The following is a 19,231-nucleotide window of genomic DNA, read 5'->3' on the forward strand; positions in this document are numbered from 1 at the left end:
CAAAGGACATGACACTGCTTGTGTACTGAGACAGCCAAGTCCCATGTACTGTCCTATGACATGCCACAGCTCTCCTGGCCACACATGGTGCAGATGTAACCCTGGGGACCCTCACAGTCACTGTCCGTGCCTCCTGCTTCCATGGTAATTCCACCCCCGCTGGCTCCCCAGGACGGGGCAGGACCCCAGAGGAACTGTCTGAGGTTCTGCCCTGTCCTTCCCGGCAGCTGGCCTTGAGCCCCAGCTCCCCAGCATGTCAGGAGTCGGCCTTGGGCTTGTCCCAGAGTCTGGAAACAAAGACACCCAGGTCCCCAACCCCACCAGGGCCCAGCTTGAGAGGACACCTCTATGGTTCGCCACAAAACTCTGAATTTGACTGAAGGACTGTGCTGGCGTCCTCCTCTTCCACCTCCCAGGGGTGCAGGTGGCAGTGCCCCTCCAGGCCAGAGCCCATTTCTCCTCAGACCCCAGGCTAGGAGGTGCCTTGTCTGGGATGGGGACAGGCAGGACTTGCTGGTCTGTGACTGACAGGAACCTGGTCACAGGATGGTGTAAGGGTACTGGATCCAGGGGCAGAGGCCAGGCTGAGGGCCCAAGGCCAGATCCTACTCTGTCTTCTTACCCACCTGGGGATGTCACCATCATTCTTGGTGCCATGCAGGAGACCTGGGGGAGGAAAGGCCTAGCAGGGGAGCTCTCTGCAGGGGGACCTGGGAACAGGGAGAGACTGGCTAGGGTTTGAGAGGCTCCAAAGCTGGGGGTTAGGGTTAGGGTTCGTTGGGGGAGGAAGGACAGGAAACTCTGATTGGAGGGGGCCTGTGAAGATGTTTGGGAATCTGATAAGCACGCCTGAGGAAGGGGACAGGGCATGGATGCCGTGGGGGTGGGATGCACCAAGTGGCACTTCAAGGACACTTGGAGGCAGGGTGCAGTGTGAGGACTCCCCCATCTCCCACCTAGCCCTGGGAGAGGCCACTTCTTCCTGCAATCCCCTACCGGGGCAGTTGGCCTGGGACCCCGCACCAGCCGAAGGGCCATGGGAAGGGGTCCCCCGTCCTTGCCTCAGTGCCCTCCAGTCTTCCCACCTGTTCCCCAGGAGTGCTAGTTCCCCGCATCGAGTTTGAAAAGTGTGCCAGGCCAGGCACGGTGGTTCACGCCTGTAATCCCAGTACTTTGGGAGGCTGAGGGCAGATCACCTGAGGTCAGGAGTTCAAGAATAGCCTGGCCAACATGGTGAAACCGTGTCTCTACTAAAAATACAAAAATTAGCCGGGTGTGGTGGCACCCGCCTGTAATCCCAGTTACTCGAAAGACTGAGGCAGGAGAATTGCTTGAATCCGGGAGGCAGAGGTTGCAGTGAGCCGAGATAGCACCATTGCACTCCAGCCTGTGTAAAGAGAGCAAAATTCTGTCTCAAAAGAATAAAAAACAGGCCGGGCGTGGTGGCTTATGCCCGTAATCCCAGCACTTTGGGAGGCCAAGGGGGGCAGATTACAAGGTCAAGAGATCCAGAGCACCCTGGCCAACATGGTGAAACCCCGTCTCTACTAAAAATACAAAAGTTAGCTGGGCGTGATGGCATATGCCTGTATTCCCAGCTACTTGGGAGGCTGAGGCAGGAGAATCGCTTGAACCCAGGAGGTGAAGGTTGCAGTGAGCCGAGATCGCGCCATTGCACTCCAGCCTGGCGACAGAGCGAGACTCCGTCAAAACAAACAAACAAACAAACAAGAATATAGAATAGAATAGAATAGGTGTTCCAGTCGCTCCTTCACCTCGGCCACGCACTGACTCATTCACTCGAGCGCACAGGCCCAGCCAGGCCCCTCCTGAGCCGAGTGTTTCCACCAGAAGTCGGACACCAAGAAGCCCAAGTTCACACACGTGGATGGGTGCGCGGCACCAGATGGCCGGGACTCGGCAGGGCCCCGCCCTAGCCCCACCTGGCCTGCCCCTTCTCTCCCAGAAGAGGAAAACCGCACTTTATCCAGAGCTCCAACCGGTTCGCGCACAGCCGCCAGCAAGGCCTTATCTGGCCTGGCCCCCCGCGCCGCTCAGTCTGCTGGAGGCCCCCAGCCCCAGTCCTCTCTGTGACAGCGAAGGTGTGCAAGTCCCAGTGTCCCAATTTTATTGCAAACTCAGGCTGTGCGCGGTGGGCAATACACTGGACATGGGGCGGGGCTTGGGGAAACGGGGCGTGTCCTAGGCCAAAGGGGCGGAGCTCGAGGGGCGGGCCTAGGTCAAAGCTGTGGGTAGGTCCCGAGCCTCCGAGGCCAAAGGCAAGGGTGGAGCCTGGGCCGAAAGGCTCAGGCTCTAGGGAGCTAAGACTAATCCACCCAGCGGGGCTCCAGGGCAGTGGAGGCGGGGTCTAAAACAAACGGCGTACCCGGAGGGGCGCATCCTAAGGCAGGGGTGGGGCGTAGCAGGCGGGGCTGTGGTCTGGCTCAGTGGAAGGTCTCCACCTCCACCACGGTCCAGTCACCCTGCGGAGAGGCCACGTCGTCCGGAGAGAAGCTGGTGACCGAGGTGATGCTGGCACGGGACTCGTCCAGGGGAGACAGTAGTTCGGCCCAGCGGCCGAGTTCGGCGTCGCTGAGTGCAGCCCGGGCGCCCCCCGCGACGCCACCATCCGCCGCACCTCCTGGGCCCCCGCCGCTGCCGCCCGCGGCACCCTCGGCTGCCGCCAGCAGCAGCGTCCGGCTCAGCAGGTGCTGCACGACGCTCGCCTGCAGCGCCCCCAGTGGCAGCTCGCCCAGGCGCGTCTGCTTCGGGCTCCGCGAGGACGCCCCCGCCCCGGCCCCAGCCGCCGCCTTCCCACAGCTTGCGCCGGGACTGGGCCCCGGATCCAGTGCGCCTGGGGCGGGGGTCGCCGACTCGGGCCCTTCAGTCTCGTAGATGGTGCACAGACCGTCAGCAGAGCCCGGTCCAGCAGCGGGAGGCCACGGCAGGGGCGCACCTGCGGGGAGAGACGCCAGGTGGGCCGTGGGGGTGATAAGCCCCGCCCCTGCCTCAAGGTCCCGCCTCCTTGTATAAGCTCCGCCCCGGAACCAGCTGTCCCGCCCCTGAGCTGCGAAGCCTCGCCTCCGACCCCGCCCACAGCCAGGCCGGGTCTGGGGTGCCCCTTACCTGGGGCTCCGCGGAAAGCCAGCGGCGGAGCGGGGCCTCGACTCCAGGCAGCCGGGTGGCAAGCGGCGAGCTCTGCGTCGGGGGGCGGGGAGGCTGCGGCACCGCCCTCGGGCCCGCTGTCGTAGCCACGCAGCTCCTCTGGCGTGCTTGTGGCGCTGCTGCTGTGGCCGGCCAGGTCCGGGCCGCTCAGCGTGCTGGACGGGCTACGCGAGGGCGGCGGCGGCGGGCCGGGGGCCAACGCCAGGGTCAGCCGTGGGCCCGAGACGGAGGTATCCGGACCTGGGGTCGGGGGGCGGCGTGGGGCCTGCAGGGTGGGTGAGGCAGGGGGAGAGGGAGGGACCTGCAGAAGGGGCGCTGCCAGAACAGGTGGGGCCTGTGGAGGAGGCGTGGCCAAAGGAGACATTGTGGGTGAGGCAGAGGGTGAGAAAGGGGCCTGCCCAGGGAGTGAGGCAGGCAGACAAGGAGGGGCCTGCAGAGGAGGTGTGGCCAGAGCGGGTGGGGCCTGTGGAGGGGGCTTGGCCAAAGGAGACACTGGGAGTGAGGCAGGGGGAGAGGGCAGGACCTGCAGAGGAGGAGCTGCGGGAGGGGGTGGGGCCTGTGGAGGGGGCGTGGCCGAAGGAGACACTGGGGGAGAGGCAGGGGGAGAGGGTGGGACCTGCAGAGGAGGTGCAGCTAGAGGGGGTGGGGCCTGTGGAGGGGGCGTGGCTGAAGGAGACATTGGTGGAGAGGCAGGGGGAGAGGGTGGGACCTGCAGAGGAGGTGCGGCTAGAGAGGGTGGGGCCTGTAGAGGGGGCGTGGCCGAAGGAGACACTGTGGGTGAGGGAGGGGGAGAGAAAGGGGCCTGCAGAAGGTGCGCTGCCAGAGCATTTGGGGCCTGTGGAGAGGGTGTGGCCAAAGGAGACAGAGGGGGTGAGGCAGGGGGAGAGGGAGGGGCCTGCAGAGGAGGCAAGGCCAGGGCAGGTGGGGCCTGTGGAGGGGGCGTGGCCAAAGGAGACAGAGGGGGAGAGGGCAGGCCCTGCAAAGGGGGTGAGGCCAGAGCAGGTGGGGCCTGTGGAGGAGGCGTGGCTATGGAAGAGGGCGTCTCCGGAGGGGGCGTGGTCAATGGCGAAGGTGGTGCTTGCAGAGGACGTGGGGCTGGACAAGGTGGAGTCTCCAGATGGGGTGTGGTCAGGGGAGCAGAAGCTGTCTGCAGAGGGGGCGGGGCTAGAGAAGGTAGGTTCTCCAGAGGGGGTGTGGTCAGGGAAGCAGGAGGTGTCTGCAGAGAGGGCGGGGCTAGGGAAGATTGGGTCTCCAGAGGGGTCATGGTCAGGGAAGAGGGAGGTGCCTGAGGAGAGTGGGAGGCCAGACAAGATAGCGCCTGCAGAGGGGGTATGGTCAGGGGTGAGTTTAGGGGTGAGACAGCAGGAGAGAGAGAAGTCTGCAGAGGGGGTGAGGCAGGAAGGGAAAGAGGGGCCTGCAGAGGGGGTGAATGAGGGGGGGTAGAGGCCGGCCAAGAAGGTGAGGTCAAAGAAGCTTGGGTTTGCCTAGGGGACATTGTCAGGAAAGAATGTGTGGCCTGCAGAGTGGGTGAGCCCAAAGAAGTTGTGGCCTGCAGAGAGGACAAAGCCAGAGGAGAGGGAGGTGCCTGCAGAGACGGTGAGGTCAGAGAATGTGGGACCTGTATTGGGGGAATGGTCTGGAGAGAGGGCGGGGCCTGCATAGGGGGCGTAGTCATAGAAGGTGGGGCCTGTGGGTGGGGCGGAGCCTGCAGAGGCGATGAGGCCAAAAGAGAGGGAGAAACTAGAGGAGGATCCTGCAGAGAGACTGTGGTCAAAGGAGAGGGAGAGGCCAGCAGAGGAAGAGTGGCCAGAGTTTGGGGCGTGGCCTGGGGAGTGGGCGGAGACGGGGAAGGACTGGCCTGCGGAGGGGGCGTGGTCAGAGCAGAAAGGCCTGGCTGAGGGAGTGTGGCCAGGGGAGAAGCCGGATTCCCCAGAGATGTTGCCGGAGAAACAGGGCCTTGTAGAGGAGACATGGCTGACAGAGGAGGTGTGGCCAAGGGAGAGAGGAGAGTCGGAAGAGAGGGCAACGCTGGATTAGCTTGGGTGGGGGGCATACTCTGCAGAGGGGATGAAACTGATGGAGAGACTGAAGCCCCAAAAGCGGCTGTGGCCAGGGAAGAGACGCCTGCTTCTGGAAAGGATATGATCAGCTGTGTGGGTGGAGCTTGAGAGGGGGGCGTGGCTGGTGGAGAGGGGAGGGTCTGCAGAGAGGGTGGAGCAGAGGGAGAAGGAGGGGCTAGAGGAAGGGGCGTGGTCAACTGGCAGGTAAGGCTCGACGAGTGGGGCGTGGCCGGCAGGGTGGGCGGGGCCTGACTTTGGAGCGGGGCTGGCGGAGGGGGCGTTACCGGTGGAGAGGGAGGGAGCGTGCCTGGCAGGGGAGTGGCTGCGTTGTCGGGAGGCAGTACGGGTCTTGCCTTGGTACCCGATGGAGAGGGTGTGGCCAAAGGAGAGGAAGAAAGCGGGCCTAGTGCTGGGGCTGCGTCCTTCCTTGGGGGTGTGACCTGAGGGGGGCGCAGAGCCTGCAGTCCTTTCAGCTTGGGCTGCGAGGGATGCGCAGGAGCCCTGGGTGTTCCGCGGGCTGAGGGCCCAGAACGGGCTGGGGAGGAGAGAGGGGTGGCGCTGGAGCTCAGGGAGCGCGAAGCCGGCCTCTGGAGACCCCCACCGGCGCTGGGCCGCCTCCTGGCAGCCGGGCTTGGCTCGGTGGTACTGTGCTCCGAGGCGCTGCTCACTGATTTCCGGGGGCCCTCTGTCGGGGGCCGTGGCCGAGCACTCGGAGCTGGCCGGGGGAGCCCCACCTCGGTGCCCACAGCCCGGGACCGACGGGCCATGGCCGGGGAGGGGGTTCCTGGGGTAGGCCCGGAAGTGTCTGGAGAAAAAGTAGAAGTCCAAGGGTCACCGATACCTCTGAGGCGGCCCCCCTCGCTGCCCAGGAACCCCACTCTTCTCCAGGTCACGTACCTCTCCGTGCCCCAGCGCTGAGGGCACTCCTTTTGGGAGCCTCTGTAGCTTTTCCTCTGGCCACAGTTTCCTCTGCTGGGATCCGGAGTCCCTTCTGGCCAAGAGGGCCTGGCCTGGAGACAGAAGGGGCCACACTCAGGCCTAGGTCCTTCTTTGGCTTCCCAAGCCTCTATTTTCCCATCTGTGAAATGGGCATGTGCCCTCTCTGAGGACCAATAATGGCTTTCACCCAATTTGCGCCCAGTGACCTGCAAGTGCTCCCGCGCCCCAACTCGCGTAAAATAAAAGGTTCCAGACTCTGTGACGCTAACCCTGGCTTAGGAGACTGGGGGAGAGGGAGCAGGTTACCTGGTGGTCCCGCTGCCACGCCCTGGGCTAGAAACAGGGCCTGGGCTGGTGTTCTTGGCAGGAGGAGCTCTCTCCCCTCTCCCAGAGGCTGGGGGCCTGGAGGCTGCGGGGAGAAGGCCGAGTCACAGGTGCCCCGGAGAGGTGGCGGTGGAGGTGGGACTGGACAGGTATTGGAAGGGGGAGGGAAGATGGGGGCGGAGCTGAGGAAGGAGGCTGGGGTACCTGGGTTTCGGGAACTTGTCCCAGCACTCCGCGTTGGTCCCGCTCGGGGAGCAGACTCGGGAATAGTGGCCCCGCCGATGCCCCCCGCTCGCTCTGCCAGAGGCTTTCGCCCCACTGCTCCCGCAGCTCCCAGAACTCGGAGGGCTGCGGGAGTTACTGGGGGAGGGGGTCGAGGAGAGCCTGGGGTCCTAGGGGTCAGAAGTCCAGGAGGGCGAGCAGCCGGCGTCCGCGCGGCGGCCCCTGCCTTCGCCTTGTCTCTCAACTTGTTGTCCATCTTGCACCTGAAGAGACAAACCGGTCCGCATCCCAGGTTCTGGACAGCTACGCCGCCTCCAGAGACCTGGACCCTGCTACCTCCCTGCCCTTTCGCAGCATCGCCACCCATGGACACTCAAACCTCGGCCTCGGCTTCCATCCGCTCGGCTCCCACGCACCTACACCCACTCGCCAGCCCCACTGCTCCTCGCTGTCCCCAAGTCCCACCCCCCACCGCTTTTCTCTAAAACGAAGAGGCCCTGCCCGCCCCAGCCCACCGCCTCCCCCGCCTCGGCTCCAATTCAGGACCGATCTCCACGCCCCTACCCCTTGCCCCTCCAGGGACTCAGACCGCCAGCCTCGAGAGCAGGGGACTGCCACGGGCTCAGGATGTGGGGGACCGGAGCGCACGCCCGGGTCTCCCCGCCAGCCCCCAGCGGCCTCCCCCGGCCTCCCCGAGGGATGCCTGCACCTGCCGGGAGGCAGAGCGGCCCCGCTGCCCGCGAACGGGCTCCGGGAGACAAAGAGCCGCGTCCCGGGCCCGACCCCTCCCCCAGCCGGGCCTGGCCCTCGCCCAGCCTCTCCACCTGCTCGCTTCGCGCTCACCTCCGCCTCCGGCCTCTCCTCGCAGAGTCGCCTGGGGTGGGGCCCGGGCCGGAGCGACGCGGTGGCCGCCAGCGGCGAGGAGGCGAGGGGAGGGGGCTGCGGGCTGCAGCGCCGGGGGAGCCGAGCCGGTCCCGCCCCTCGGCCGCGGGCGGGAGAGCCGGGGGCGCGCGCTCGATCCGGACCCGGGAGCGCGGTCGGCGGAAGCGCGCCGAGGGGGATGGGGGAGAAGCGCGCTTTGGAGAGAGGGGTGGCTTCTCCGCGGTCCGGGGGAAGCCTGTTTCCCCAGCTGCGCCTGAGGAACCCAGATAGTCAACGGTTGGGACTGGGGGAGCAAATCCCTGGGGTCCTCCACTGTCCTCCCCAACACATACACCTGCCCCGACCCCCACCACAACCACCTGGCACCAAGGACCGCCTGGACGCGGATAGGCTGGGCCCTGGCAACCAGGAGGCGGGACCACCGCGCCTCTGGCCCACACACCAATCCGGCCGCTCGGTGGCCCTGGCACTATCCAGTCCTTCGCTTCTGCGAAAGCTAGGCCGCCCAGGGTCTCTGAGGGGCAGCCGCCCCCCGCCCCACACCCGAAGGTGTTCCCCAGACGCCAGGAAACCCTTTATCTGGTTGGGGGGTCGAGGGACTGCTAAGAGAATGCTGCCCTGGGAATTTCAGGATGCAAGGTAGACCCCAGATTTTGGGGAAGAGAAAGAAAGAAAGGAGGAATAGGAGGGAGAGCGGCAGGAGACACAGTATATTCTGTGAAAGATGACCCAGCCGTCTGCAGGGTAGAGCACGCCCACCCTCCACACCCTCCCAGCTAACGGGATGTCAAGTCAGCCCAGGCTTCCTGGCAGAGCTGGGCTTCCGGAGGACAAGGTTATGTCGACCTAGGAGGTGTCAAAACAAGTGCATAAGGCCAGGCGCCGTGGCTCACACCTGTTATCCCAGCACTTTGGGAGGCTGAGGCGGGCGGATCACTTGAGCTCAGGAGTTCGAGACCAGCCTGGCCAACATGGTGAAACCCTGTCTGTACCAAAAAATACAAAAATTAGCCGGGCGTGCTGGCGAGCACCTGTAATCTCAGCTACTCGGGAGGCTGAGACAGGAGAATCGCTTGAACCCGGAAGGCGGAGGTTACAGTGAGCCGAGATTGCACCACCGCACTCCAGCCTGGGCGACAAAGCGAGACTCTGTCTCAAAAACAAAAACAAACAAACAAAAAAACAAAAACACAAGTTCATGAAGGATGCAGAAGATCCTTTACAAGGGTCCCAGCCCAGCCGGAGCGAGTGGGAGGTGTCCTGTTGGTGACTTCAGCCGGGGCAGGGGCCTCGGTGGAGAGCTGTGCTCCAGGACTGTGGCATGAAGCGTGTAGGAGCCTGAGTGTGGAAACGGCCGTTCCTCAGCTCCCTCTCCTTATAAGAAGAGTCTGGGCCGGGCATGGTGGCTCAGGCCTGTAATCCCAGCACTTTGGGAAGCCGAGGCGGGCGGATCACAAGGTCAGGAGATCGAGACCATCGTGGCTAACACGGTGAAACCCCTCTCTACTAAAAATACAAAAAATTAACCAGGCGTGGTGGCAGGCGCCTGTAGTCCCAGCTACTCGGGAGGCTGAGGCAGGAGAATGGCATGAACCCGGGAGGCGGAGCTTCCAGTGAGCCGAGATTGCACCACTGCACTCCAGCCTGGGCGACAGAGCGAGACTGTATCACACACACACAAAAAAAGGGTCTGGCCTTGTCACCTCTGTCGGCCAAGTCCCCTCCTCATACGGCTGCCATGAGCTTTCTGCCTGGATGTCGCATCCCTCCAGACTCACAGCCACTTTTTACCCCATTCCAGGAAACCAGCGCCCTCTGCCCCATCCTGGAAATCAGGCGGTCTCCACGCACAGGAAACAGATAATGCAACTTGGCATCGGGTGAACTGGGGTTTGGGGGGTGGGGGACGTTGCACCCATTTGAGGTTGCAGAAATGGAAGGCAGAGAAAAATGGCAGAGCTGAATGCCATGCTTTGGCCTCCAAATTGGATCATTCTAGGCCTTATCTTCTCCCTCAGTCTACCAATGATCACCTGTGTGAACCCCTTGTGACATGACACCAGCCTGGTTCCCTGTCTACCCACCCACACCCAGTACCTCCTTCCAAATCACATCCACCTACACAGATCCCTGCCCTCCTATTTATTTTTGAGACAGGATCTCACTCTGTCACCTAGGCTGGAGTGCAGTGGCATGATCATCACGGCTTCACAGCTCACTGTAGCCTCGACCTCCCAGGCTCCAGTGATCCTCCCACCTCAGCCTCCCAAGTAGCTGGGACTATCAGCCGAGATGGGTGGATCATTTGAAGACAAGAGTTCCAGACCAGCCTAGCCAACAGGGTGAAACTCTGTCTCTACTAAAAATACAAAAAATTATCTGGGTGTGGTGCCTATAGTCCCAGCTACTCAGGAGACTGAGGCACGAGAATCGCTTGAACCCAGGAGGCGGAAGTTGCAGTGAGCCGAGATCATGTCAGTGCACTCCAGCCTGGGTGACAGAGAGACTCCGTCTCAAAATAATAAAAAATAAAAAATAAAAATAAAAAACAAAACCCAGATCACCTGAGGTCAGGAGTTCGAGACCAGCCTGGCCAACATGGCGAAACCCCATCTCTACTAAAAATACACAAATTAGCTGGGCATGGTGGCCATGCACCTGTAATCCCAACTACTCTGGAGGCTGAGGTAGGAGAATCGCTTGAACCTGGGAGGCAGAGGTTGCAGTGAACTGAGATCGTGCCATTGCATTCCAGCCTGGGCGACAGAGCAAGACTCCGTCTCAAAAAAACAAACAAAAACAAAAACAACAACAAAAAAACAAGTAGCTGGGACTAAAGCCTACCCCACCATATCAGGCTAATTTTTAAATTTTTTGTAGAAACAGAGTCTCGGTGTTACCCAGGCTGGTCTCGAACTCCTGGGCTCAAGTGATTCTCCCACCTCAGCCTCCCAAACTGCTGGGATTACAGGCAGGAGCCACTTCACTCAGCCTCTCCTGCCTTCTGACTATGATGCAAGGGTTCCTCCAGGGTACACAAAACCCACCCTGTAATTAATTGGGATCTGGACTCTGCCCTCTTATAAAAACACTCCCAAAACCTCCATCAACAAGAGGGATGAGTAACATGAATCAAAGTGTCCCCTACAATGGAATGGAACTTGGCAACAGAAAGGAACAGACAACTGCTACTCTCAAAACAGGGACTAATCTCAAAAGCACGCCGAACAAAAGAAGCCACAAAAAGCACGCACTGTATGATTCCATTTATAGAACATTCTAGAAAATGCGACTAATCTGTAGTGACAGACAGCACATCAGTGGTTGCTTGGAACAGGTGGGGGAGGGACATTGAATGAACTGCCCAGCGTAGCCACTCTTAGGCACATGACTCTCAGGTGAGGGCCAGGTGACTGTAGTCCCAGCTACTGGGGAGGCTAAGACAGGAGGATCCCCTTGAGCCCAGGAGTTTGAGGCCAGCTAGGGAAATATAAGGAGACCCCATCTCTAAAAGAAAAATAAATAAATCACAAATATATATGTATATGTGTGTGCATGTGTGTATATATATATATATATATTTTTTTTTTTTTTTTTTTTTTTTTGAGACAGAGCCTCACTCTGTCACCTAGGCTGGAGTGCAATGGCATGATCTTGGCCCTAATTTTTAATTAATTAATTTATTTTTGAGGCAGAGATTCGCTCTTGTTGCCCAGGCTGGAGTGCAATGGCACGAAATCAGCTCACCGCAACCTCTGCCTCCCAGGTTCAAGCGATTCTCCTGCCTCAGCCTCCCGAGTAGCTGGGATTACAGGCATGCGCCACTATGCCCGGCTAATTTTGTATTTTTAGTAGAGATGGGGTTTCTCCATGTTGGTCAGGATGGTCTTAAACTCCTGACTTCAGGTCATCCACCAACCTCGGCCTCCCAAATTGCTGGGATTACAGGCGTGAGCCACTGCACCTTTTTTTGAGGAAGCAATTTCTTTAATTTTATCAGAATCCAGGACACAACAAGAAAAGCACCCAAAAACCACATGGAGACAAGATGAGACACAACTCCTCCCCCACTGCTTCCCCGCTCTAGAGTGGGGACAAAGTGGGGGTGAGACAGCTGGGGGGAGACCTGAACCTCAGTCCAGCCCTGCAGGCTCCAGGCCTACAGGGAAGGAGGGTAACGGGGAGGCAGGGCCCAGCCCCCCAGTTTGGGGAAACAGCTGAGGGAAGACCCCCTCAAAAGGCTCCACCTCCTCACCAGCACTCCTGCCCAGGGACAGGGAGCCCACAGCAGCAAGGGGACCTCAGGGCCATGGCCACCTTCATGACTGAGAAGTAGCTGAGTGGAGGCAGGAGACACACGATTATCTGAGCAGAATCAGTTAGAGCAGAGGCCTGGAAGGGCCCCATGGGCCAAACCCTGAGGTCACAGGAGGGGGCCCAAAGCGGGGCTAGTGAGTGAGGTCCTGAGTGAGTGGGTCAGCGGCTGGGCCCCTTTCTCTAGCTTCCTGTAGCCCCTCCAATACTGCTGCCAGGGGGGCCCGCCTCCAGGGAAATGGGATAAGAAAGCAGCCTGCCCCTGCTGCAGACAGAGCCAGGTGGCTGAGGCCACGAAGGAAGGCCCGGCCAGGCCTTGCCACCTGCCCCAGAGGCCTGTGGGAAAAGGACAGGTCAGGAAGGGTGGTGACAGGGGCTCGACTGGCTCAGATCCAAGATGGTGCCACGCTTGCTTGCTGAGTCCCCCATGAGCTGGGGCACCTCACTGGGGCCAGCGACTAGTTAGACAGGAGGCAGCAACTTCTCAAGAAATTCCTTCACAGCTGCCATCCCCTGAGGACGGCAGCTTGCATGACACCTGGGTATGTCTTGAACTGGACCCTGGCAGGTGTGACAACAGACCAGAGCTTCTCAGCCATCAGGGCCCCAAACCGTACGGGCATCATGGCACTGGAGGATGGCCAGGTCCTTGCCACTGCCTTTAGCTGCCTGGGGGAAGGCCCGGTGCAGAGGCTGCCAGCAGCTCAGTGCTACGATACCAGCCAGAGGGTGGGAGCAGGTGAGGGCCATGTAGAGGGACAGGGCCCCGCCCTGTGAAAAGCCTCCCAGTACGATTCAATTGGCAGGGATCCCGTTCTTCATTTCATGCTCAATCAAGGCCTTGATGTTCTCTGCTGCCTTCTTGATGACAGCCTCGTCCTCTGGGGCATCTGAACTCAGCCCCATCAGGTCAAACCAGGAGAGTGTCACCATCTTCATGTTGAGAGTCACAGGGATCCTAGGCACATGGGGACAGATGTACTTGACGTGAGGGAGCCAGATGGTGGAGAGGGCGTCAGCCCAGCTGTGCCCTGTGTCTCCAAGTCCATGTAAAAAACTAACCGCGGCCGTCTCCCGCTCAGCTCCAGACAGGGTGGCAGCATCGCTGAGAGGGGCACAGACATGGTGTTACCACACATACACCACATGGCTCCACGGTGGGAGCCTCCACTCCCTGGGGCTTCCGAGGCCGCTTGGGCGATTCTCCTCTTTCTCCCGCAGACACACACTCTTCCCCCTCGGCCACCCCTGCTCCATATATATATATTTTTTTAAACAGTGAGGGGCTTTTTTGTTTTGTTTTGTTTTGTTTTTTTGTTGGTTTTGTTTGTTTGTTTGTTTGGATGGAGTCCTGCTCTGTTGCCCAGGCTGGACTGCAGTGGTTTCATCTCGGCTCACTGCAACCTCCACCTCCTGGGTTCACGTGATTCTCCTGCCTCAGCCTCCTGAGTAGCTGGGATTACAGGTGCGTGCCACCATGCCCAGCTAATTTTTTGTATTTTTAGTAGAGGAAAGTTTTCACCATGTTGGCCAGGCTGGTCTTGAATTCCTGACCTCACGTAATCCACCCACCTCAGCCTCCCAAAGTGCTGGTATTACAGGCGTGAGCCACCGCACCCAGCCCCTAATTTTGTATTTTTAGTAGAGACGGGGTTTCGCCATGTTGGCCAGGCTGGATTCGAACTCCTGGCCTCAAGTGATCCACCCACCTTGACCTCCCAAAGTGCTGGGATTACAGGCGTGAGCCACTGCAGCCCAGCCAATACATACCTTTCTAAAGCTAGTAAATTTTTGGGTAATTTGTTACAAAGTAATAGCTAACTCACGTTCCAAAATCTTAGAAGCTGGATAGTAAATAACAAATACTGAGGGGCGATGTGGAGAAATTGGAACACAGGTGTCCTGTTTATGGGAATGTAAACTGGTACAGCTAAACCCAGTGCAGTAGCTCATGCTTGTAATCCCAGCACTTAGGGAGGCTGAGGCAGGCAGATCACTTGAGCTCAGGAGTTCAAGACCAGCCTGGACAACATGACAAAATCCCATCTCTACTAAAAATAGAAAAATTAGCCAGGCGTGGTGGTGCATGCCTGTAATCCCAGCTACTTGGGAGGCTGAGGCAGGAGAATCACTTGAACCCGGGAGGCGGAGGTTGCAATGAGCCAAGATCACACCACTGCACTCCAGCCAGGGCGACAGAGTGAGATTCCATCTCAAAAAAAAAATAAAGAAAAGAAAGAAATATTTGTACACTCGTGTTCATAGCAGTAGTATTCACAAGAACCAAAAGGTGGAAGCAACCCCCAAGTGTCCACCAGCAGAGGGGTAAATAGATAAAATGTGGTTCATCCATGCAATGGAATGTTATGCAGCCCTGAAAAGGCAGAAAATTCTGATGCATGCTGTGACGTTGATGAACCTTGAGGACATCATGCTTAGGGGAATAAGCCAGACACAAAAGGACAGATCCTGTGTGATTCCACTTGTAGGAGGTCCCTAGAGGAGTCAGATTCATGGGAGACAGAAAGTAGAATGGTGGGTGCCAGGGGCTATGGGAGGGAGGTAGGGAGTTAGTGTTTCATGGGGACAGAGTTTCAATTTGAGAAGATGAGAAAGTTCGGGGGATGGATGTTGGTGATGGTTGTACAACCATGTGAATATGCTTAATGCCACTGAGCTGCACACTTAAAAATGGTTACAATGGCTGGGCACAGTGGCTCACGCCTGTAATCCCAGCACTTTGGGAGGCTAACGCCAGAGGATCGCCTGAGACCAGAAGTTCAGGACCAGCCTGGGCAATATATCAAGACCCCGTCTCTACAAAAAAAAAATCTAAAAAATAGCTGCGTGCAGTGGCACACACCTGTAGTCCCAGCTACTTGGGAGGCTGAAGTGGGGAGGATCACCTGAGCCCAAGGGTTCGAGGCTACAGTGAGCTATGATGAAACCACTGCACTCCAGTCTGAGTGACAGAGCGAGACCTCATCTCCAAAATTTAAAAAAAAATTTAAACTGGTCAATTTTATATTATATTGGACCAAAATTTAATTTTTTTTCTTTTTTCCTTTTAATTTCAGGAGAAATCTTAAAAGCCAACTGAAAAAATATATCTTCTTTCTTAGAGACGATGCCTCACTCTTGCTGATGCTGGAGTACAGTGGTGCGATAGTAGATTACTGTAGCCTCAGCTTCCTGGGCTTAAGCATTTCTCCCACCTCAGTCTCCCAAATAGCTGGAACCACAGGCATGCGCCACTGTGCCTGGCTATTTTTTTTTTTTTTTTTTTTTTGTAAAGATGGGGTCTCAGGTCTCACTGTTGCCCAGGCTGGTCTCAAACTCCTGGGCTCAAGCGATCCTCCCGCCTCAGCCTCCCAAAGTGCTGGGATTACATGCATGAGCCACTGTGCCTGGCCCGTATTTTTTTTAAGCTAGATATTGTCATGTGGAAAGACTCACATGGCAGCAATGGGAATGTAAAGTGAGCAGCCTTTCTGATAAATAATTGGAAAGGACTGAGTATTGGTGTGCTATGACTCAGCCATCCCACTCAGCATCTATACCTGTGGCAGGTGTAACTATACCTGCGGCAGGTGCAACTATACCTGCGGCAGGTGCATCTATACCTGCGGCAGGTGCATCTATACCTGCGGCAGGTAAATCTATATCTACAGCAGGTACCATACCACCCTGTCCCTATCCCTGAGCACTCACATTCCCTGTGGGCAGGAAAGTCAGAAGTGCCAGAGAGTTAACACCTCTCCACCTCCCTTCTCTGGAGCAACCCTTAGACAGGGACAGACAGGACCTGGTGGAGAAATACTTCAATTTCCTCGACCCTGTAATCCCAGCTACGCAGGAGGCTGAGGCAGGAGAACGGCTTGAACCCAGGAGGCGGAGGTTGCAGTGAGCTAACACCACTGCACTCCAGCCTAGGCAACAGAGCGAGACTGTCTCAAAAAATAAAATAAAAAAGATGCTAGGCTGGGCGCGGTGGCTCATACCTGCAATCCCAGCACTTTGGGAGGCCGAGGCAGGCGGATCACCTGAGGTCAGGAGTTTGAGACCAGCCCGGCCAACATGGCAAAACCCCATCTCTACTAAAAATACAAAAATTTGCCAGGTGTGGTGGCACATGCCTGTAATCCTAGCTACTCAGGAGGCTGGGAGACTCACTTGAACCCAGTGGAGGTTGCAGTGAGCTGAGATCGCACCACTGCACTCCAGCCTGGGAGACAGAGGGAGACTCCATCTCTCAAAAAAAAAAAAAAAAAAAAGCTTATTTCAGCATGTGGTTGCAAACATCCCCAGGGCACAGATCCCAAGAAACCTCTCAGAAGACAGGAAGTAGGCTAGGCATGGTGCCTCGAGATGCCTGTAATCCCAGCACTTTGGGAGGTCAAGACGGTAGGATGTGCTTGGGCTCAGGAGTTTCAGACTAGCCTGGGCAACATAGTAAGAATCTGTCTCTACAAAAAAATAAAATAAATAAATAAATAATTCAGCAGATGTGGTGGTGCATGCCTGTGGACCTAGCTACTTGGGAGGGAGGGTGAGGCAGGAGGATCACCTGAGCCCAGGAGTTCAAAGCTGCAGTGAGCTAGGATCATGCCACTGCATGCCAGCCTGGGCAACAGAGGGAGAAAAAAAAGACGAATGAAGAAGGGGGAAAGGAGAAGGAGGAGGAGAACAGGAAGTGGAGGAGGAGAAGGAGGGGAAAGAGGGAGGAGGAGGGGCAAAGAGAAAGGAAAGAAAGAAAAGGAAGGAAGGAAGGAGGGAGAGAGGAGGGGGAGGAGGAGGGGAGGGGAAGGGGAGGGGGAGGAGGAGGGGGAGGGGGAGGAAGGCGAGGAGGAGGAGGGGGAGGAGGAAGGGGAGAGGGAGGAGGAAGATGGGGAGGGGGAGAAGGAAGATGGGGAGGGGGAGGGGGAGGGGAGGGGAGGGGGGAGGAGGAGGAGAAGGCGAAGGCGAAGGCCTAGTGCAGTGACTCACACCTGTAATCACAACACTTTGGGAGGCTGAGGCAGCAGTTCAATACCAGCCTGGCCAGCATGGCAAAACCCCGTCTCTGCTAAAAATACAAAAATTAGCTAGGCACACTGGTGGGCGCCTGTAATCCCAGCCACTCTGGAGGCTGAGTCAGGAAAATTGCTTGAACCCAGGAGGCGGAGGTTGCAGTGAGCCCAGATCGTGCCATTGCACTGCAGCCTGGGCAAGGACTCCATCTCAAAAAAATAAAGAAAGAAAAAGAAGTCCGGGTGCGATGGCTCACGCCTGTAATCCCAGCACTTTGGGAGGCTGAGACGGGCAGATCACCTGAGGTCGGGAGTTCGAGACCAGCCTGACCAACGTGGAGAAACTCCGTCTCTACCAAAAATACAAAATCAGCCGAGTGGTGGCGCATGCCTGTAATCCAGCTACTTGGGAGGCTGAGGCTGCGAATTGCTTGAACCCAGGAGGTGGAGGTTGCAGTGAGCAGCGATCACGCCATTGCACTCCAGCCTGGGCAACAAGAGCGAAACTCCATGAAAGAAAGAAAGAAGGAAAGAAAGAAGGAAGGAAGGAAGGAAGGGTCACTCCAAAGGAGAGACAACCTTTCTTAAAGGTCCCTTCCTCAAAGAGGTCTTCAAGGAACCCCTTGTCCCTTGCTACCGCTTCACCTTGCTTTGGTATCTATACAACACTTGTCACAAACCGGCATTACCTTGTTCTTTCGTCTTTTTTTTGTTTTGTTTTTAAAAGCCAGGTTCTGAGCTGCCACTCAGGCTGGAGTGCAGTGGTGCAATCATGGCTCACTGTAGCCTCCAAGTCCCAGGCTCAAGCGATCCTCCTGTCTCAGTTTCTCAAGTAGCTGGGACCACAGGTGCACACCATCACACCCAGCTCATTTTTATTTACTTATTTACTTATTTTTGAGACGGAGTCTTGCTCTGTCGCCCAGGCTGGAGTGCAGTGGTGCAATCTCAGCTCACCACAACCTCCGCCTCCCAGGTTCAATCGATTCTCCTCCCTCAGCCTCCCGAGTAGCTGGGACTACAGGTGTGTGCCACTACGCCTGACTAATTCTTCTATCGTTTTTATTTATTTTTTGTAGAGATGGGATCTCACTATGTTGCTCAGGCTGATCTCAGACTCCTGGGCTCAAGCGATCCACCCACCTTGGTCAGCCTCCTAAATTGCTGGGATTAAAGGCGTGAGCCACCCCACCTGGTCTCCTTTATTAGTTTACTTAGTGTATCTCTCCCACCCACTAGGACAGAAGCTCTCAGAGAGTAGGGAGCCTTGCTGGTCTTGTCCTGCAAGGAAGCTGCAGGTGCCGACAGACAACAGGTGCTCTTAAAGCTCTGCTAAATCCAAAAGGAAGTTTTGTCTTTGGACTCCCTGTCGCGGTGCCCAGAGGGTCCCTGACTTACAAGTTTCCAACGCTAGAGGTTACCAGTCTCAGGCCCAGACCTGGTCAATGTCAGAGCTTTTTTCTTTTTTTTTTCTTTTGAGACGGAGTTTTGCTGTTGTTGCCCAGGCTGGAGTGCAGTGGCACGATCTCGGCTCACTGCAACGTTCGCCTCCCGGGTTCAAGCGATTCTCCTGCCTCAGCCTTCCAAGTAGCTGGGATTACGGGCTTGTGCCACCATACCCAGCTAATGTTTTGTATTTTTAGTAGAGATGGGGTTTCACCATGTTGGCCAGGCTGGTCTCGAACTCCTGACCTCAGGTTATTCACCTGAGTTGGCCTCCCAAAGTGCTGGGATTCCAGGCGTGAGCCACCGCCCCCAGCCAAGTCAAGGCTTCTTTTACCCTGTCAGGGAGAACTCTCCCTCTCCCACCCTAAGTCCAGGTAGGAACATTTCCATGGATGGTTTTGTTTTGTTTTGTTTTGAGATGGGGTCCTGTTCTGTCGCCCAGGCTGGAGTGTGGTGGTGCAATTTCAGTTCACTGTAACCTCCGCCTCCCAGGCTCAAGCGATTCTCTTGTCTCAGCCTCCTAAGTAGTGCAAGCCACCACATCCAGCTAATTTTTGTATTTTTAGTAGTGATGGGGTTTCACCATGTTGGCCAGGCTGGTCTCAAACTCCTGACCTCAGGTGATCCATCCGCCTCAGCCTCCCAAAGTGCTAGGATTACAGGTGTAAGCCACCGTGCCCAGCCCAAGCCTACAGCACCCGGTATTCCAAGGTGGTCTCCCATCCAAGTACTAACCAGGTCCGACCCTGCTTAGCTTCCGAGATGAGACAAGGATTGGATGCTTTCAGGGTGGTATAGCCATAGATATATCCAAGGTTTTTTGTTTTTTGGGGTTTTTTTTGAGACAGAATCTCACTCTCTCGCCCAGGC

At 57.5% G+C, this 19,231-nt stretch overlaps 1 protein-coding gene and 2 pseudogenes across 1 annotated transcript; all 3 read right to left on the reverse strand.

The window, feature by feature from the left end:
* Positions 1 to 2,113: 2,113 nt before the first annotated feature.
* PRR36 (proline rich 36) lies at positions 2,114 to 7,930 on the reverse strand. Its single transcript, XM_054464379.2, has 6 exons — positions 7,554 to 7,930; positions 6,693 to 6,973; positions 6,471 to 6,573; positions 6,123 to 6,235; positions 3,127 to 6,030; positions 2,114 to 2,956 (listed from the first exon to the last, which is right to left on the reverse strand). Exons 2-6 carry the CDS (start codon positions 6,964 to 6,966, stop codon positions 2,445 to 2,447), a joined length of 3,906 nt encoding a protein of 1,301 aa, XP_054320354.2. The 5' UTR covers positions 6,967 to 6,973; positions 7,554 to 7,930; the 3' UTR covers positions 2,114 to 2,444.
* A 4,010-nt stretch (positions 7,931 to 11,940) lies between these two features.
* Positions 11,941 to 13,141, reverse strand: LOC129020799 (acyl-protein thioesterase 2-like; annotated as a pseudogene).
* A 5,906-nt stretch (positions 13,142 to 19,047) lies between these two features.
* Positions 19,048 to 19,167, reverse strand: LOC129021238 (5S ribosomal RNA; annotated as a pseudogene).
* Between the last annotated feature and the right edge of the window lie 64 nt (positions 19,168 to 19,231).

Source organism: Pongo pygmaeus, chromosome 20 (genome assembly GCF_028885625.2).
Source record: "Pongo pygmaeus isolate AG05252 chromosome 20, NHGRI_mPonPyg2-v2.0_pri, whole genome shotgun sequence".
NCBI lineage: Eukaryota > Metazoa > Chordata > Mammalia > Primates > Hominidae > Pongo > Pongo pygmaeus.

Coding starts and splice junctions, on each gene's coding strand:
- PRR36 (XM_054464379.2), bottom strand. CDS start 6,966: ATGGACAACAAGTTGAGAGACAAGGCGAAGGCAGGGGCCGCCGCGCGG. Junction 6,574..6,692: donor GACAAGTTCCCGAAACCCAG/GTACCCCAGCCT, acceptor TTCTCCCCGCAG/CCTCCAGGCCCCCAGCCTCT. Junction 6,031..6,122: donor CAGCGCTGGGGCACGGAGAG/GTACGTGACCTG, acceptor CTTTTTCTCCAG/ACACTTCCGGGCCTACCCCA.